This window comes from Rousettus aegyptiacus, unplaced genomic scaffold, assembly GCF_014176215.1.
Source record: "Rousettus aegyptiacus isolate mRouAeg1 unplaced genomic scaffold, mRouAeg1.p scaffold_m13_p_4, whole genome shotgun sequence".
NCBI classification, from domain to species: Eukaryota; Metazoa; Chordata; class Mammalia; order Chiroptera; family Pteropodidae; genus Rousettus; species Rousettus aegyptiacus.
In genome coordinates, this window is record NW_023416307.1 from 147372237 (window position 1) to 147392309 (window position 20073).

At 39.4% G+C, this 20073-nt stretch overlaps 1 protein-coding gene across 1 annotated transcript in view; it reads left to right on the top strand.

The window, feature by feature from the left end:
* STAC (SH3 and cysteine rich domain) overlaps positions 1 to 20073 on the top strand; it is a 120004-nt gene that overhangs the window by 63437 nt on the left and 36494 nt on the right. The window contains exons 3-6 of the mRNA XM_016124023.2: positions 3376 to 3476; positions 5015 to 5096; positions 6294 to 6409; positions 12805 to 12883. Coding sequence (XP_015979509.2) covers positions 3376 to 3476; positions 5015 to 5096; positions 6294 to 6409; positions 12805 to 12883 — 378 coding nt within the window. The remainder of the gene's footprint in view (positions 1 to 3375; positions 3477 to 5014; positions 5097 to 6293; positions 6410 to 12804; positions 12884 to 20073) is intronic.

Sequence of the window (20073 nt, forward strand, 5' to 3'; positions counted from 1 at the left end):
CCTTGTTCCCACCTTCCCCCAAAATTATATCACTATCTATGTTCCCTTGCTCTTGTCTTACCAAGTAGTTTCATCACAGTTTTCTGTTGACTAGGTAGTCAATTTATACACTATTGTGACCATTGCTAACTTCTGATTCAAACATTGTATTATGATTACATTTGCTTTCTTACATAGGTTTTATATTTCCTCAAATTAAAAATCATCTTTTTCATTTTCTTGATTTTCTTACACTATATTTTTTTAAAAATGCTTCCATATATCTGCCAAATGCCATATGTATTATGACACCTAAATCTCAAAAGCATCAATAAACTTTTAAGTTCCATTTTTTCCCCCCAAGTCTACTGCCTTACTTCATTTTGCATCATCTGTCTAGGGCTATTGCAAAGTTTTTATATGGGCATATTATTTACCTCTACTCTGTATCAGTTCTTCTGTTGTACACTGGCTCTGACATCTTCCTTCTCCTTGATTTATTCCCTCATCTTTCTAAGATACATCTTTTGGTAATTTTCTAAGAAAGGATATGAGGAAAATAAATATTTTGAATCCCTGAAGATCCTGATTATGTGTGTATTCTGCCTTCATACTTATTGGTAATTTGGCTGGGTATAAAATTCTAGCTCAAAAATTTTCTCTCAGAATTTTGAAATTCCACAGTTTTTAAAGGTCTATGGCCTTCTAGTTTCCAAGTTGCTATTGGTAAATTCAATCTTCCTCTCTTCTGCTAAACTTCTTACCATTTTTCTTCCAAATATATATTGACATTGTTACTTTTGCTGCTCTTCCCAGTAACTTTGTTGAGGTTTATAACAACTTTTTCATTTTAATGGGGTAATTTTAACGGGGTTTTATGAATAAGCGTGAAGCCCATGTGACCAGTCTACCATGTTTGCTCAAAGTCCATTGACATCTTTGTTTCCCAGTATTTAAACCCATATATTTTGATACTATTACTATTAACAACCCTGAGAGTAGTTAATACTATTCCCATTTGATAAAGAGACAGCTAAGGCTTCAGAAATGTTAGCAGCTTTCTTAAATTCAAAAAGCCAGCATGAAACAAATTTGAATTTAAAATCATGTTTTCATGTTTTTTTCACTTTACTGAGGCACAAGGGTCACATTCAGTGATGTCTTTGTGAGGGCAGTCGCTGGTAATACTACAAGTCAGGCAATAGCTTCCCCATCTCTTGCTGCAGTAAACTAACACCACAGCTGTGATGTAAATTATTCCTTTGAACTATTTTCTGAGCCATAGTATACAACTTTGTCTTCAATCACTCTTGTTATTCCACAGTAGAAATTGGAACACCTAAAACCAAATAATTACTGGTGGTCTTACTGGTACATAACAGTGCATTGTATTAGAACAGATAAGAAAAACTGAAATTATGATGTTCAGGTCTGAAGGAAAATATCCTTTAATACACAATGGTACAATTTTAGTGTCCAGCACACAGTGAAATAACTTTCTTCTTTGAAGATTTTACTTACATTTCCACCTAGGGCACAAATAGCATTCTCTAATTCTAAAACAAAAAAATAAGTGACTGCTTTCAAAGTCTAGTCTTTTGAAGGCATTGCAATCTTTCAACTAAGTTGTTATTCTCAAAAAGGAAAAGAGACTTTCCAACTAGGATTTATGAGCAAGCACAGGTACCCAGTAATTTGGTGTGTTTGTATGTCACTTGGACTTTCTGTGGTTATAACAGCAGACATGCTTTGTGTTAAATGAATTCTTCCTGAAAGGAGTTTTTAGGTAATGCTTCCTAAAGGGTTTTTAGGTACTTGCCCAGTCAAGAGTTTGCCCATTGTTTTTTCCAGCTGAATTTCAAGTTCTTATACTCCCTTATTTCATCATCTAATTATTCCCAACTGCATCTTAATGTAGGTTAAACAACACAAATAAAGGGAGACAATGTTTGAGTCAAGCAGTGAAACTAAACAACACCTCCTCTGACCTGGGGCAAATCATTCTACTGCTTGAACCCTCAGGCTCTTGTCTATAAAATAAAATCATACATATAGATGATCTCCAAGTCTCTTTCAGCTCTGGAAGCCATTTCTATACCATCTTGAATCTACTTCAATTAATTATCTAAATCAGCCACCACTGTTTCTATAGATGTGTGGCAATGAAAGAATTTATTATTTTTTTTAATACCTATTTACTGGCCCTCATACTCAGAGCTGGGTATAAAGTGGCAAATGAACAGACTCATTCCTTAAAGCCTCATTGCATTCATAGTCCAGAGTAAAAGGCAGACAAAAACAAACTCTCGAAAAAATAATAATTGTGATAAAAATACTGTGACAGAGTGCTATGAGAAAGAATAATAGGAAAAAAGATTAATTAATCAGTGAAAGAGGAATGTTTCCAAAAAAGCTTCATTGGAGAAATGACAAGCAACATGATGGATGAAGAGTAGTGATACAAGTGAAGAGTGATAGAAACAGCATTCCATGCATATAGGGCAGCGTACATCATGGCCCTAGGGCTTTAAAAAGCCTGTGCATTCAAGGAACTTGAAGAAGATCATGTGGCTAAAGCAGAGTGAACAAGAGAAGGTTTGGCCTGTAATAAAGTTAAAAAATGGGTTCTCACCAAATCATATGAAGCTTGTGACTATGTTGAGCATTCTATATTATATCATAAAGGCATGGAGAACCTACTGAAAGACAATTAAGCAAGAGAAGTTAATGATTCACGTACACTTTTAAAAGATTAGTGTGGTCACTTTGCACGGATTGGAGGAAGGCAAACACAGATAAAACTAGTCCAATTGGGTGTTAGTCCAGGCAAAGAATGATGGTGGTTTGGATAAGGAGGCAATAGTAGAGAAGACGGTGAGTTTTATATATCTTTGGATATCCTCATTTTGCATCTATAATGAGCTGTGATACACAGTGGGATATCCGTTTCCCTTTTATTAGTTATTTTTCTGAGAGTTTATCCAACAGCTTGGACTAATTGATAGGAATTTAGGTAAAAATGGGCAGAATTTCAGGACTTGCACTTCTCAGCAATACATATAGAAAAGCAGAAATGGATAACCTACATAAAGAGCAAAGTAAGTGGAATTTGCTAGCTTAACTTGAGTTAATAATGAAGTGGAGGCAGCCATGATTTTCTGGAGTAATGAACAGAAAAAGAGTGGGGAAAAACCAGACCTGATACCTTAGGTAGAAAGTGTGAGAAAAGGTCAAAGAATCAACCATAATATTTTGCCCATTTTGAAAGGTTCATGCAAAAGTCACAGACGATAAGAATTACCTGGGTTATGGAACTAATCACTTTCCAGTGATTTCATACTAGTCGCCAAAAAAGGTTAAGTTGTACCTAACCAAAGTTCATTGTATGTGTGACAGGAATAAATGCTAAGCATGGACTACGCTGCAAAGCCTGTAAGATGAGCATCCACCACAAGTGCATGGATGGCCTAGCACCCCAGCGGTGTATGGGCAAGCTGGTAAGGGCCTGTGCCCTAAGTGAGCACCAGAACCCCCTGCACAGCCACTTGCATGCCCCAGTGAGATCACTCTATTCACACTCCTTCACTGTAACACCCTTGAGAATTGAACACCAGGAGGGCAGCCCCAGAATCCTTGGCCTGCCAGCTTGGCTTCGTAGTTGGCAAAGTGATAGAACAGAGGAGGAGTTTTGTCAGCCTAAGAGATGAATGTTTCACACGGAAAAAGGATTCTGTGTCCTTAACGGGGTCACCAACCTGTCCCAGATTGGGGCTTTCTCGGTTTTAACATGGGAAGTCCCACATCTCAGGACTGTCCAGGTTTTAAAAGTGAAAGCCAAGCACCCCAGGACCCACACCCCCAGCCCCAGACAAACTAGGGTGGTTGGTCACCCTCACACTTAAATTAATTGGCTGAGAGCTCAGTGGGTGTCATGGATAGGGTAGAGATTAAGCCCAATGTTAGTAGAGTAAGAAAAATCTACAGTACTTTAATAGAATTGTGATGGTTTCACCAAGGAGGCTGGGTAACCCTGGCCCATTCTGGGCTGACCATACCATCTTAGGAGTGTGGGCTTCACATTGATAAAAAAGCAACCCAGAGCACATTTGAGGATATTTGAAACTAAGATGGCCAAAGATTTGTAGAAGGGACCGAGAATGTCTACCCTAGAGCAACTTAGGCCATGACAGCTATCTTCAAAAAAATTTAAGACCTGTCATACAAATAAGACCCTGTTGTCATTCTGTGGCTCCAGGAAAAAGACCTAGGATTAATAGGTAGCACGTGGTAACAGTCAGAGACAAAGTCTCCAAAGACATGCCTCCATCAGTGGCAGTGTTGAATGAAACAAAGGAGGAGAGGGCTCTGGAATTCCAAAAGAGGCAGGGCCATTAAGTTTTCTCTCAATATTAGGATATAATAAGTTGAGGTTCTTGGAGAATTCATCAACTTAATCCAATTGGCAAAGCTCTGTTCTCTAAAACGCTGCCTCACTTGTTCCCCTCCTCCTCCAATGGTAATTCTCCCAAGCTAAGGGCAAAGTCCGTGGGTGAGAGGTCAGAAAAACAGAATGGAATCTAGAACACAAAGCAAATGATTCTGGGTAGAACTCATCAGACATACAAGGGCCTTTAGGCTGACCCCTGAGGTCTGCTTTCTCATGCCAAGCCCTTTTATGTTTTTAACAAACCACAGTAATAAGCTGTTGCAAAATGAGGCATAATGGTCCATTTGTATCCTGGGAGATAATGAGAAGCCTGGACATAAGGGAGGCTGCTGTGGGCTGCAGAGGGAGGAAAACCCCGACAAGGAAAAGCAGGGCTGGGGCTTGCTTTCTGGATGGAACGTAGCTTGCTTATATTGCCACCTGTACATCTCCGCTCTCCAGGGATAAATTACAGGACAAGTCAGCATCTTATAAGGAGATGGGGAGGTGACCCTTGAGAAACCAATTGGTTTCTTTGTACAGTTTCTAAGTGGTTTTCTCCATTCCATCAGTGACATTACGCCTTTCTCTTTCTCATTCTCTCTCCAGCCAAAGGGGTTCCGGCGTTACTACAGCTCCCCCTTGCTCATTCATGAACAATTTGGATGCATTAAAGAAGTTATGCCCATTGGTGAGTTGGGACAATAATGGGTTTAGCTGGGTTTTGCGCAGCAATGTCAGCATTAATGACTTCTGTTCTCCTCGGGCTGCAAAACCAGTGGGGAGTGTTTATGCATTTGTTTGGTGGCTGATGGGGTTCTGATTGTGTATTTTGCTGGGAGGGAAATGTAAGGAGGACCAAATTCTGCAGGAATATTTATCCTCTCCCTTCGAAGCTCAAAAAAACACCTTAGTCCCAAAGGCTACCTATATGCTATACCATAAGAAGCACATTGGAGTGGAACAGGGTGTGGCATCCCATAGACCTGATTCAAAGCCCAGCTTCCCCACTGACCCACTGTGTGTGTGAACAAGCTACTCAACCTGTCAGAGAACAGTGATGGCTTCTTTTGATAATTGTTGTAAAAAAATAAATACAAATTATAGGCCAATGCTGAGAAGGAACTCTCAGTGAATAACAGTTATCTTTTAATGAGGACAAAGAAAGAAAGAAAGAAAGAAAGAAAGAAAGAAAGAAAGAAAGAAAGAAAGAAAGAAAGAAAGAAAGAAAGAAAGAAAGAAAGAAAGAAAGAAAGAAAGCCTTGTGTTTATAGATATTTCTGGCTTGAATTTATTCTTCAGCAATATTGTTCAGTATACTCCTGTTTTTCTCTCTCTCTCTAAAAACCTCTGCATTGATGTTTGCCTTTTGGCAGCAGGTGGGGCGGGGGGAGTCTTAAACTAGAAATTTGTAAACCAGAAAGCTTTTCATTAGAAATTCATGAAGCCTGGTAACATCAAATTCTTCCAAAAACACTTGCTTTCTACTGCAAACTTTGTGTCTCAAGGCTTTCTACCTGGATGAACAGAGCCTCCCACCAGAGGAAATAAAGCAAGTCTCTGGGAAGAACCTTGAAATTGGAGTCCTGGGGATGTAAAACAAAAGAGGAAAATCAATCCATCGGGAAGCATTTGAGAGCAGAGCAGTTGCTGGGTGCAGTGGAGGGACCTGGCAAATGGGCACGTCATGGGGGAGCAATTCTGTGAGGAAAGCTTAACCACAAAAGCCCCATTTTCCCAGGGGTTAGTGGGCCTGCTGCTCAGAACCTGCTTCTCAGGAGCGTGTGTTAGGTGATGCATGGTGTGGTTTAGGAGATGTGATAGGCTATATTCCTGACCGTGACTTGAAGAAACCTTTCTCTCACATGCGCTTTCTCTTCCTTTGCAGCCTGTGGCAATAAGGTGGACCCAGTCTATGAGACCCTTCGCTTTGGCACCTCCCTGGCTCAGAGAACAAAGAAGAGCAGCTCTGGCAGTGGCTCTGATTCACCTCACAGGACCTCTGTAATTGTCCTCTTTCTCCCTGGGTCAACCAAGTGCTCCAGGAGGGCAGGTCTCAGGCACTGCAGTGTGAGGGCTTCCACCTAAATGCGTCATGAGGGCAGGTCTGTTAGGAGTCAGCAGCCTCCAAAGGGAAACCCAAAGGGCTTTGGGCCACTAAAGATTGACTTTCTGTTACCGACACCCAGGAATCATTTTACTTTCCTCCTCAAAGACCATGCTCTTAGCTTCATGCTTCCTGATCTTCTCTTCCTTGTACTCCCTCTCCCTCACCCTCCCATCAACACTAGATACCGTGTCAGTCAACACAGAGAGATGTGACATATGCAATGAGCAGAAGCACGAAGTCCCAGCTGGGTTCAGTTCTCCTTCCGGATGCATCCCAATTCAAGAATACAGCCATTTCTCATAGTTTCTCAATCCTTTCTCTCTAAGGCAAGGTACACTCTTGGTTTTCACGCAAAAACTGCCCTCCCCAGAGGTGCTTGATCTGTGACTTAGCGGGGCTTCTCTCCATGGGACACTCGCCATTGTCCCAAGCACCTCTCCCATGTTTTACCTGATCTAAAATGAGTGTTCCATGCATATCTGTGACCTGCTATCATTATCCTGCCTCTGGCTGTCCCAACCAGAATTTCTGTAAACACCACACGACTTTACAGCTCATGCAGCATCTTTCCTGCAAAAAGGCAAGGACCTCCCAATTCACATTTCCTATTAGAATAGTTTGCACACAGTTACCAGTTTCGTTGCTGCAGCTCCTGCTGGACCACACACTTCCAGGCAAGACACAGATGAGCCTCCAAATCGTCTGCCCCACAGGGTCCTCTCAACACGCAGTGTTTTGGGGTGGGTTGTGGGAGAAGCACAGGCAGACTGCTGGGAGGGGTTCTTAGGGGCTGAGATGACTTGGCTTCTTCACTGGGTATGGGCCAATCCAAAAGATAATAGCTGGTAATCTGTGGTAGGGAGGTAGGTCAGGTGAGTGAGTAGGTAGGTTCATAGGTCACGTGACCTATGCCACATGATCATCTTAGAAACCAGCTTTAAACTCACTGAAAGCCCTGTTCCTCATATGTCCCACTAACTTCTAAGAGGGAAGAACCAAAAATAGCTCTTACTCTTTCTCCTTGTGGAACATAAAATTGATGTGGATTTCGTTCTTTTTTTTACCACTCAGCAAACATGAATTAAGTGCTTATAATTTACTAGCACTGGAGGGCACACAAAAGAAATGGAGGACATGGCTCTTTATCTTTAGAATTCACAATTTATTTCTGAAGACCAAACTGATAAAGAAGAAAGTTGATGGTGGTGGCTTATTTAGCATTTTTTAAGTACAGTTTTATGTGTCTTATCTTATTTTTATTAGGAATAAGAACAAAACATACATGTGTTAAGGGTATTATAATATCTATGTCATGTAAGTGTTGAAGGATTTTGCAGTAAAGATGAAAAATATTTAGCTTCAGTAGACATTGCCTCAAAACAATGAGGGTATAATTTGTGACATTTTAAGATACTCAATCCTGACAATCTCCCTAAGGAGGCTATAAATCCAATTGGCAGTCCCATGATAATGTTAATTAATTTCCTGAAAGAAGGATAGAAACAGTGCTAAATGTAATGAAAACATACAAAATGCACATGGATAAGATTTATGTTATATACAAGTATGTTATGGCTACAGGATTCGGATGTTCATAATAGTATTAGCAAAGTTCCAAGCACAGGGCCTGGCACAATTAGTACTCAATAAGCGGAAGTCATTTCTGTTTAATTTCATTAAGTATCTGGGCTTTAACTGGGTTTTCATTGAACTAGAGTTATTATGAAATGAAACAAGGTTGTAATACATTCAAAAGGTAAATACGTTCTCTGAGAAGAGCATTCCCAGAGCCACCCTTTAACAGGGTCCATTCTCAGCTTTGTAGGAAACCCTGGATCACTCAAGAGTTCCATGCTGCCCTTCTGCTTATATTCTTCTGTCCTTCTGCCTGCCTCCTTCATCATGTCCTCCAGTCACTCCTTTGTTGGGGTGTCCCCAGGGGTCTGCTTAGCCTGGTCTTCATGTCCTACATGCTCTTCCTGGTCACCTTTTTCACAATTCCTCTTGTCCAACCACCAATACCTTCCTTAGGTATTTCCCATCCTAACCTCTTTCCCAGACCAGTTCTACAGATCTCTCAAAATCAGCATGTCCAAACTAAATTCATGCTCCATTGGTGATTAGGTCCTGCCACTCAGAACTGAGAAATGTGTATCAAGAGCGCCCTTCTTCTCTATCATCTGTGCTGGAGGTTTGAAATCATCATCTCTCAGCCAGATTCTCATAAAGCAATAACCGTACTACCTTCTTCCTTTTGAGTCCCGTCTTAGCAATATCTTCCAATTTATCATCTTTTAAAGGAAGATTTCATGTAATTTTCCTAATTAAAACACTCTGTTGACTTGCTTATGCCCTAAGGGCAATGCTCAAACTCTTTAGCATGGCAAATGAGGCCTGTCTAAAGACATTTCTTCCCCTGAACTCACCAAGTTCTTTAATATCTGCATACCTTAGAACATACTCTTCCCTCCAGTTGGAATTCTTTAACACCCAGTTTGGTTTTTTTATAAAAACTGTGAAGAGTTCTCGGATTCCCCAAGCATAATGAGTTGCTCCTCCCACAACCCTTCAAAAATTTCTTTCTTGTAGGATGCAGACCAGTGCATTATAATTATTTGCTTTTGCATCTCTCTCCTAAACTAGCTACTGAGCCACTATAGATCAAAGCCCCATTCCTTATTCATTTAATTATACCAGGGCCTGGCACATAATGGGTGCTTGAGAAATGCTTGCAGAATGAGGAAGAATTAACAAGGAATTCTTGAAGACGAACCTCAGGACACTAAAAGATCCACACAACACCTTGTTTTTGTACCCTCAGCTCCAGGCACAGTTTGCTGCTTTCTGGATAGCCATGTTCTCTCCAGGCACTGGGACTTGCCCACACCTTGTCTCTGCCTCTGTGCAAACGACAGTTCTCTTTCTCATCTGGCTTGGGCTCCCCTTCCCTGGGCTCTCATTACAACCAACTCATTAATCATAGTGATTTGTACATGGCTTGTTAATTTTCTTTCTTTTTTTTTTTTTTTTTTTTTGGTCTTCATTTTTCTCTCTCTTCTCCAGTCCCCTCCTCAACTAAACTAAGTTGCTTAAATGCAAGGACTCTTCTTCACTTATTTCCCTTACTTTATGCCAGTGATTATCAAACTCTGGTGGGTAGCAGAAGTCACTGAGGAGCTCTGCAAAAATATGAAGGCCAAGGTCATGTCCTACTTCAACAAGCCTGAACCCCTGTGTGTTCTATTAGTTGGCCAGGCAATTCTGAAACCTGCCAAAGTTTGAGAACCACTGATCTATACAGTGCCAGTCCATTGTGGATTCTCACTAAATATGTGATAAATGAACACCCTTTTCAGTCAAACTCTCTAAAGTCCTAAGGAAGAACTACGGCCTACAATGAGTTAAATCAGTGGTTCTCAATGTGTGGTCTCTGGACCCAGTATTACCTGGGAACTTATTAGAAAGGCAAATATATATTTCCCTCTTAGACCCACAGAATCAGAAAAACCAAAGGCGGAGACCAAATATCTGGTTTAACAAACCCTTCAGGTGATTCTAATCACATTAAAGTTTGAGAATCATTAAATTAAATAAAGGACTTAAGTTTATTTCCAAAAATCCAGCCTCTGCCAGCCTCTCCTCTTTCTTTTTCGTATTCTCCCTTGCTTGCTCGTACCTGTTTTGCGCCTTCTCTGTGTGAACAACTCGTGAGTCACACATTCACAGTGCCCAGCAGGCTGGATCTGGTCTGGATCAGAGATTCATTCAAGAACATTAACCATGTCCCATTTGGTATCTCCGTCCTCAGGAGAGTGAGGAAAGCCATTGTTGCCAATAAGTCGCTTCCCCAAAACCACACAGAGCCGGCTCTCAGCCTGCAGCCAACCTTTCTTTGCAAGTCCAGGCTTTTCATAGATACCACCCAGCAACCCAACAGAAAACTACGAACAGTGCTGGCCAGAGCAGGGGGACCTCTGTTCCCTTCAACCTGAATGCTGAATAGGCCTCTATGGTGTCTCTGGTAACAGCCAATATATCCTCACCCTGCTCTCAGCTCATGCATCTCCCATGCTCGTCTGAGGCTGACAGTGGTGAGAGGCAAATGGAAAGTCAGCCGAGGGAGGTAAGAATAGAAAAAAGGCTTCCCCAGAGATGGCCCTGACCTGTTTGCATCAGCCCCAGATGGCCTATCCTACGGTTGTGAGCTCTGCTGAACTCATGACGATGAGACAGCCTCAGAAACACTCACAGCAAGCGATGGACATTTTAGCCTCCACATTTTGGGCTCATGCTAAGAAACAGCAAGACCATCAGAGAGACAATTTGTCCAGTTTGCTTTCATGTCTAAAATAGTTTTGTTTCTAGCAATGTCTGGACCCTACAGACTGGTGTTAGGGGCAAAAAGCATAGTTTTCTGAATGTCAATAAGGTGTTTATTCATCACAGCCCACTTATGCTTCCTGGTACCAGCTCCATCAGTAACGATTTCTTGGAATATTGCTGTGTGAAGACATTGTTCTGAGACCTGCAGGGAGACAAAGACAAATCAAATTGTGCTTAAGTATCTGTCACTTCACTCTCCCCAGAGTCCAACTTGCCTCCAAACAATTGATTCTTACTTTAAGATGATTTTGCTTCCTTCCTGCAGGGTCAAATGGTAATGAACTTGAGCCTCTTGCTGTTGTTGCAGTATTATGTCCTAAAGCTAATATATTCCCACATAGCGAAGCTCGGTCCCACAGGTTAATTTTCTTCCAGGGCTATAGAGGCATTTGCTTTACAGTGTCGGGAAGTCACTGCCTGGCTGTTGTTAAATCATTATGTTCCCTTTAATGGTCTTCCAAATGTTCTAGAATATAAAAGGCTTGATGGCTTTGGGAAGGCCTGCAGAAACCAAATTTAAAAAGACTGTCTGGGAGCTGGTTGGCTAGTTTAGGAATAATCTTGTTTCATAAGATTGAATTAATATAATAGCAACTTTTCAGAAATAGTGAGGTTCAAAGGAGCAGGGTGAAGGTGACTTAGAGACTCTGTGACATTCTTTTTTTTTTTTTCATATTTCTGATGTGTCACGAAAGTAAGAATGGCTGAAAAAAATCTTAAAACTAAATTTTTATAATAAAATTAGTCTCTGGAGAGGGGTGCCGAAGTGCTCTAGAGCTGACTAGAAGAGTGAGGAAGGTAAACTTGTTCCTCTTTGATAAGATATAAACAAAATGTTTTGAAAATGTGACTCTCCTTTGAGGCCTCCTAAATTCTTCTTTTAAAGAGGCTGGAGCCAGGCAGATAGAAGTGAGCATCTGGCCTTTGGAAAGAAGCCATCTGAAATCAGTGATGTCCTAGTAAATGTTTAACCACCAGCTGAGGCTGGACGCTACTTTGTAACATTTACAAATTTCCTTGGTGTAAATATTCCCACCTTCAGGCTACTAACAGTGGTGATGCAGAAGTCTCTCCCAGCCCATGTGTGTCACTCCAGCACAACACTTGATGGATAAAGTACAGGGTCTGAGAGTGTGAATTCTGGAGACAATGCCTGGGGTTCAAACCCCAGATTCGCCACTTGTTTGCTGTGGGACTTCAAGTAGAGTTACTGATTCTGGGTTTCAGATTCCTATCTGAAAAGCAGGTTGATCGTACGGTTATTGTAAAGAATAAACAAGATGATGTATATAAAGTATTTATATGATAAATGATCAGGAACTGTTACTATTTAGAGTGCTATTATTGTTGTTTTATTATTCTGTAACTTAAGTGGAAGAAAGACCATGACTTTTCTTATTTTTTTAAAAAAAGGACAGAATAAGTGTTACAAAAACAACTGATTTTTGCAGAAATAGAAACAGCATTTAACTCCTACCTAAGTAACACATTCCTCAATGCATCTTATTCTCTATAACTAATATTTAAATCTCATCAATAGAAAGAGCTATAGTTCTTTTGAAAATTTTAAGTGACAGGCTATGGGCAGGAATTCTGATTTCTCTCTGCTGTCTCTTGCTGGGAAGAAGCCTAACTGTAACCTGTGCTTCTGATTCAACACTCATTGAGTACCTGTCATATGTCAAGCCCTGAACATTCCACAGACACCTGAAAAAAAGGACAGTGCCCACAATGGAAAACACAGCCTCTCTGAAGTGAGCCAAATAGACAAGACAGCAGTGATTGGATTCGTAAGACAGTGTCATGCAAATTTTGCCTTAGTTTTTTTGCTGACATGGAACTCTCTGTTCGGGTGGCCCACTGATATGACATCGCTCATTCCGTGCTGTTCCCTCTTTTCTCCAAGACTTCAGACCTTGTGGAGGTTCCTGAAGAAGCTGACGGGCCAGGAGAAGGGTATGACCTACGGAAACGCAGCAACAGCGGTGAGTGAGGGAACAGGAAATTAGGCACTGCCTAGCACAAGTGCGAATCGCATCAGTTGCCTGAGTCAGTGGGCAGGGAAAGTAGACTTCCAGTCCCTTCGCTTTCCCTGCCAGCTCTGAAATTCAACCTGGGCAAGTTCTCAACATTTTGGAGAGAAAGGCATAATTACTGGAGGATTTCAATGATTTGACTATCACGTTCCCTGAGTTCTGTCTCCTGAGTTCTCATGCCATATATACTTAGCTATACTGGGATTTAAGGATCACTTCTAGACCTTTTTATTAATGCATCATTTTTCCACTGACCTACATAAGATTAACAAACCATGCTACAGAGAAGCTACTCAAATGCATCACTCGAAGTACCTTGGGCCAGGCGGGTGGTGGTGCCAGGGAAGGAAGTGAGGGCCACACATTCGACGTTTTCCCAGCAGAGGTAACTAAGGCCCTGATACATACAACCTAGCCAAACATGCGTTATTAACATTACTTAATTTCTAATACCTTAAACCCTTGTTGCAATAATTTCTAAAATATTTATTAAATGCTAACTACATACTTCTGCTTGCTAACATTAAGAGAGAACGGCCTCTGAAACCAGAGCTTAGGAAAACATAACCAGCTCCTTATGAATGCATCTTGCCAAGCCTCTGTGACGTGAACAACTTCTTAATTTCCACTTGTTTGTCCAAAAAATATTTATGAAGCATTTACTATCACCAACAAAGATGCATAGGTCACAAACGCTGTCCTCAGGTCGCTCATCATCTTGCACATCCTGACTTAGGCCATTTACTCAGGCTGAGTGCATCTTCAGGGTGGCAGTTATCCGTCCCAACTCCCAACCCTGCAGGTGAACCATGGGGATGCGCCTGCTTGGATATGTTTCCCACTTGACTAGTTGCCCTGCCCTCTCCAGACTGGAAGCAGAAGTTCTGCATTCAATATCCCGTAGGTGCTTTGTCAACAGCTCTCCTATGAGGTATCACTTCTAATTCCTTAGTTCTAAGAATTCATGTATGCCCCTTCTCTAGTTAGGACTGTGCCTCTGTGAGTCCCACAAGGCAGCACATACTTGGCTTCTCCTGTGACTCTCCTTGTTAAATAAGCATCGGCATTCACCATGGCCCCCCTTGCCAAGCTCACAACATCTGCTAAAGCACACTGTGAGGGGAAGGATTCTTTGACATCACATGAGGAAAACTGCAAACATTCACTGAGCATTTAGCAGTGCCACTAGAGGGGCAAATTAAGGAGTGCCAACTGCCAGGGGACCCTCCCAGTGGGCAGTAGCACTGTAGGAACATCCCAGCCCAGGTCAGTTCAGCATTGCAGGCCCAACCCCTGAATTTGGTCAGCAACCCCAGAGTTCTTCAGCATCTGAGGAACAAACTCACCAGAGACTGGTATACAAACCAGACGTGCCTGCATTGTAATGCTTCGGGTCTGGTCTGCTGTTCTGTCCCCTGATTCTGACTTCTGTGTGCACCTTTACCTGACACTCCTCATCACTAACCTTGCTGGATGTATTTAGTTCCTTGGTCCTGCCTGCTCTGGAGACAGAGTGCTGGACTTCACTTGGTGATCGTGTGCCCATGAAGCACTGACCTCGCCTTTCTCTACCTCAATTGCTTCATTTTTAAAATGAAGATGATAATAACACCAAATCCTTATGGCATTATGATTTTTAAATGAAATAATAAACATAAATACCATCTATGCACTGATGACTCTGAAACTCCACTTCCAGCACTAGGCTTCCTTGCTGTCTCCAGACACCTGTAGCCTACTGGATATAGCATCCAATGTTGCATCTTAAAGTTATCACTGGGCTCTTGATTCCTCCACCCATCCACCCATCCAAACTGTCTCTTCTCCAATTGCCCCTGCTCACGAACTAAGAAACGCCATTCTACTAGTTGATCAGGCCAAATTTTGGGTATGAGCCTGATTCTCTCTTCTTCTCACATCTCGTATCTGATCTGTCAGCAGATCTTATCTTCTGCTCTTCAAAGTCATGCCCAGTGTGTGCCCTCCACTTACCCCTCTGCCTCAGCCATCCTGGTCCAGCCTTACTGATGCTGTTGCTCACCCATTCCTTTAGTAGCTGAAGTGTCTATCTGCCCTGGGGATTTCTTTACTGAAAAAAAAAAATCATCTTTATAGGATTTTATAATGTGAAGAGCTATATTTAAGATTCTTCAATATCAAGTATGGTTGCTATTAATAAAGTCATCATAAGATCATAAAATGTCATAAAGAGATGCAACTTAGAGTCAGTCTCACCAAGTGTGGTCCAGCAACCAGCAGCCTGGGCACCACTTGAGAACCTGTTAGAAATGCAGAGTCTCAGGCCTTCCCAGAACAACTGCACAATCAGAATTTGCACATGAATCTTGTTCAAGGTTGAGAAGCAGAATTAGAAGTCATAAAATCCACTCTGCCCCTCCAACACACACACACACACACACACACACACACACACACACACCCCACAGACTGTATAGATAAGGAAACTGAGGTATGGAGCAATACAGTCAGACATAAAGCTGATTATTTACCATCTCTTTTATGTTAAGGGGCATTTTCACAGTCTTATTCTAAGAAATCTGTAAAAAGAACTTAGCAAGCAATAAAGCTCTAAAAAGCTTTGGAGATCTATTAGCTATTCCTTTGATCAGTAGTAGCTTTCTTTATAACGCACCCTTGGAAGCTAAAGGGATTAATTATGCAGTAGTTTGCTTCAAAACAGTTTCCTTTGATTGGATTTAATCCCCTGTCCATGCAGTTCGAGAAACAACATAGAGAAAACAGCCTGCTTATGGGGTCCAAGTTCCCACTGGTCTTCACACTGTCATGGCAAAGGGGATGCTGGCTTTTCAGAAGCAGCACTTGGGCTTCCAGTCACAAGCAGTTCTGCATTACATGTTTCATTTATGTTCTAAAAAATACACGATGCACGCAGCTATTATTTCTGCCAGCCAGGTTTTATGTCAAATCCTTGAAGAATATTTCCAAAGCTACGTTAGAAGAGGGTACAATTTATGTTCATTTCTTTACTGCTAAAAGTGCAGTCTCTTTCTCTTTTATAAAAGATCTTGGGCAGCTCTGTTTCCAGTTGTTGTGTTCAACACTATTCCTGGATGCATCAAAAATATAGATGAGGAGAGTTGTTGGTCTTCACCTTTGCTTTAACCTCCAGAAACGCCACTGGGAGCAAGATCATGAGCAAGGGAGGAAGTAAAATCGAGGTTGCCTATTTCAGCTCAAAATGCCGAATAATGATATTACTGGCTACCTTCAATAATCGCATTTCAATCTGACTGTACGTGATCATAACTTTCCTGGAAGAGAAGTAGAGGGAATGGAACATAAGAGAAGTAGAGGGAATGGACAGATTCCTGGAAGTACTGTTCCAAAAAGACCGAGTTAATCACATCCACGTGAGGGTATCACAGAAGCTAATATACCTTAAGTTTCACTAAAGCAAATAAATGTTATCCAGAAGAAAAAAACAGCAAGGGCATATCTATGCAATTTATTCTTGCCTTTAGCATGCACTGGTTCTATATCTCAAATTTTGAGTTGTCACAAAAAGAAAAAGAAAGGAAGGAAGGAAGGAAGGAAGGAAGGAAGGAAGGAAGGAAGGAAGGAAGGAAGGAAGGAAGGAAAGAAAACGTTTTAATAGCTCTTTTGGCCAATGCCCCTGTTTCTGGCTCCCCTCCAGTAGACAATTCCCAAATTACAGATGCAAATATTCATGGTGTTTTTCTGCTACATACGCTCAGTATCTAACTAGGTAAAGGTCTCTTAAAAAGCATAGAAAATTCTCTTTCGAGCTATGTGGTGAGCTGGATGTTCAGAGAAATTTTTCCCAGTTTAGCACTCCTTAAACTACTAGGAGAAAAAAAAAATTTAATTTTAGTGAATGCATGGCTGAGCTTTCAGCAAAATAAGGCAATTCCTTAGAGTCTAGAAATGGCAATAAAGCATTAATCCATAGATATAAGCAGAGGAAGGCCACTGTTTACTCTGCATCTCCCTGGGGCTTTGAATTGGGTAATATAATAGGTCCTAGGCATGAAAAATGGAGGCTCAAACCTGGGGAGTGAGCAGGGTAATAGGTTAGATGAGAGGCCTTTTGGAAAAATGCTGATATCCCAAAATACACCTTTAGTAGCACTAGGAAAAAAGAATGACCTGAAGAAGAATTTGGTAAAGGAAAATGTGATATTAGCCTTAACTTAGCTAGAGAAGAAAAGAAAGAAAAGGGGGCAGAGAAGGAGGGAAAGGAATGAGGGAGGAAGAAAGTCTTCTTATTTAGATTTAGGGTCTGAGTTCATACTACCTCTATGGACAAAATAAAATAATGTGAAATTTTAATGCAATTTAGATAAAATCACCAGATAGTTGGCAGAAGCAAATATAAACCCTCTCTGGAAGAAGAGAGTTTAAACTGAGACCTCAAAATTTCCACAAATGAGTTAAGAATTGAAATTAACCACATATATGCGAAAATAAGCTACCATGAGTTAGAGTCAGCAGAAACAACCAATTTTATAATCAGATTCTCAGAGACTGTATATATTGGAATTATCAAATAAAGAAATATATAACTATGTAGTTATATATGTTTAAATACATAAAAATGGACTAGAACATATAAAAAAGAAAGAGAAGACTATCGAAATTGAAAAGGCAAATTTTAAGACAAACTAAATAGAACTTCTAGAAAATGTTTTAAAAGATATTTGATTTATGGATTTAATAGCATCATAGATAAAGCTGAAGAGAGAATTAGTACCCTGGAATATAGAGCCAAAGAAATTGCTAAGAATATATCTAGGGAGACAAAGCAGTAGAATTCATGAAAACAAAGAGACATGTAAGATGAGTGAGTAAATTTGACATGCATTCTCAGAGACTGTATATGTTGACATTTTAGAGGTACATAAAGACAAAATGGAAAAGGGACAATATTTAAGAAGTTACTGGCTAAGAATTTTTCAGAATTGCTTAAAGATGCCAGCCCTCAAATTTAGAAACTTTACCTAGACACGTCTTAGTGAAATGGCAGTATTTCTAAGACAAAAGAAAATATTAAATATTGGCTGAAAGACAGATTACCTACAAAGGAATGAAAATTAAACTGATAGCTACTTCTTATAAGTTATAATAGAAATCAAATAATAGTATTGTATCTTCAATATGTTAAAAGTAACTCTTAGAATTATAAATGAGGCAAAACTATCTTTCAGTACTTTAATTTCAGACAAAAACCGCATCTACAGTACATTTAAGAAAAACTCACACTCAAGAAATTTCAGAAAGGTGTACTTCAAAGAGGAAAATGTAACCTCAAAGGAAAGGACCAAGAAGCAAGGAATGAAGAACAAAGAAAGTGATTAACATGTAGTTAAATCTAAGAGAATGTTAGCTACATAAAAGATAACAATAATGTTAACAAAAAGTTGTTAATAAAACATTAACTAAAGTAACATATATTTAAATGGGAAATGGGCATTCAAAGATTCTTGTATTTTTTGGGAGATGATTAAAAATATTATTTCACTTTAGATTTTGATAAGTTAAAATATATTTCATAAAATTTCCAGGATAACCACTAAATGAATTAAAAATAGCTTTAACCTTTCAAACTAGAACAGAAACAAAATTGAACAAAGAGAAAAATGCCAATTAATTCAAAAGATGGCGAGAAAAGAATAGGATGAGGGCCATGTGGTGAGGAGAACAGAAATGGAAGGAAAAGCATAGAAATTTAGAGATGGATAAAAAGTATGAAATAAAATGTTAGGCAGTAATCCAACATTATCAGTAATCAAAATCAATGTAAATCAACTAAATGCTAGATAAAAGAATTTTATAGACTGGATTTTTTAAATGACCTATATATTACTTATAAACATGAAACATGAGAATATAGAAAGTATAAAAGTAAAACAAAAATTATTTTAAAAAGTTACCACAGGCATATATTAAGCAAAAGAAAGATTATATAGTTATATTAATGTGTGAGAAAATAATGGACTTTAAGAACAAAAGCATTACTAGAGAAAAAAAAGCAACATAATATGGTCATGTCCACTTTGCCAGAAGATATTAGTTCTAAACTTACATCTACATAATTAATATATAGCCTCAAAATGACAAACTCAAGGAAGAATTGACAGAACTATTAGAAAATTGACACTTCCTTCTGTAGTGAGAGATTTTAACATGCCTCTTAGTCATTGGTAAATCAGAGAAACAAAAAGATTCAGTACAGACACAGAGGAATTGAGGACATATTTGACCATCTTAATTTCCTTAAAAAAGACATTCCATCTAACAAATGGAGAATTCGGATTCTTTTTAAGAACACGTGAAACAATTATAAAAATTGATCCCTTGGCTGGCCACAAAGCAAACTTCATAAATTTCACAGAATTAATATTGTATAGGACACATCTTTCTGACCAAAGCAGAAATCGATCATGAAGATAAGTAGAGAAATTCATAATTTAGGAAATTAAAGCTACTTTCGAAAATTTCATGTCTAAAAAGAATTCATAGTGAAATTTGGAACATGTTTAGAATTAAGTATAAAAATACTACATACCAAAACTTGTGGGATACAGGTAATGCTGTGACTAGAGTATTTAGCTTTAAAACTATTTTATTAGAAAATAAGAAATGCTAAAAAATGATTATCTAAACATCATACTTTAGCAGTCAGGAAAAAAAAAAAGAATCAAAAAAAAGCAGTAGGAAGGCAGTAATAAAGTTAAGAGCAGGATGATTAAATTACAAAGATAGATCATAAATCCAAAGAGTGGTTCTTAAAAAAATCTAAATTTATAATTAACAATTTTTAAGAATAAAATAGAAAGATCAAACAAAAAGCAATAATAAGAAAGAATGAATATAACAGAGATTAAAAGGAAAATAAAAGAATCTCATGACCAACTTCATGACAATAAACTTCAAAACTTTTTTTAAATGTGAAATTCCCAAGAAAAAAATCAATGACCAAAGTCTGACTCAAGAATAGAAATAGAGAACTTAAATTTGTTTCTAATCATAATAGAAACTGAATCAATATTCAAAATTTTTACATAATGACAATACCAGGCCCAGACAACTTTATTCATAAATTCTACCAAACGTTTAAGGAATAGAATATTTCCACA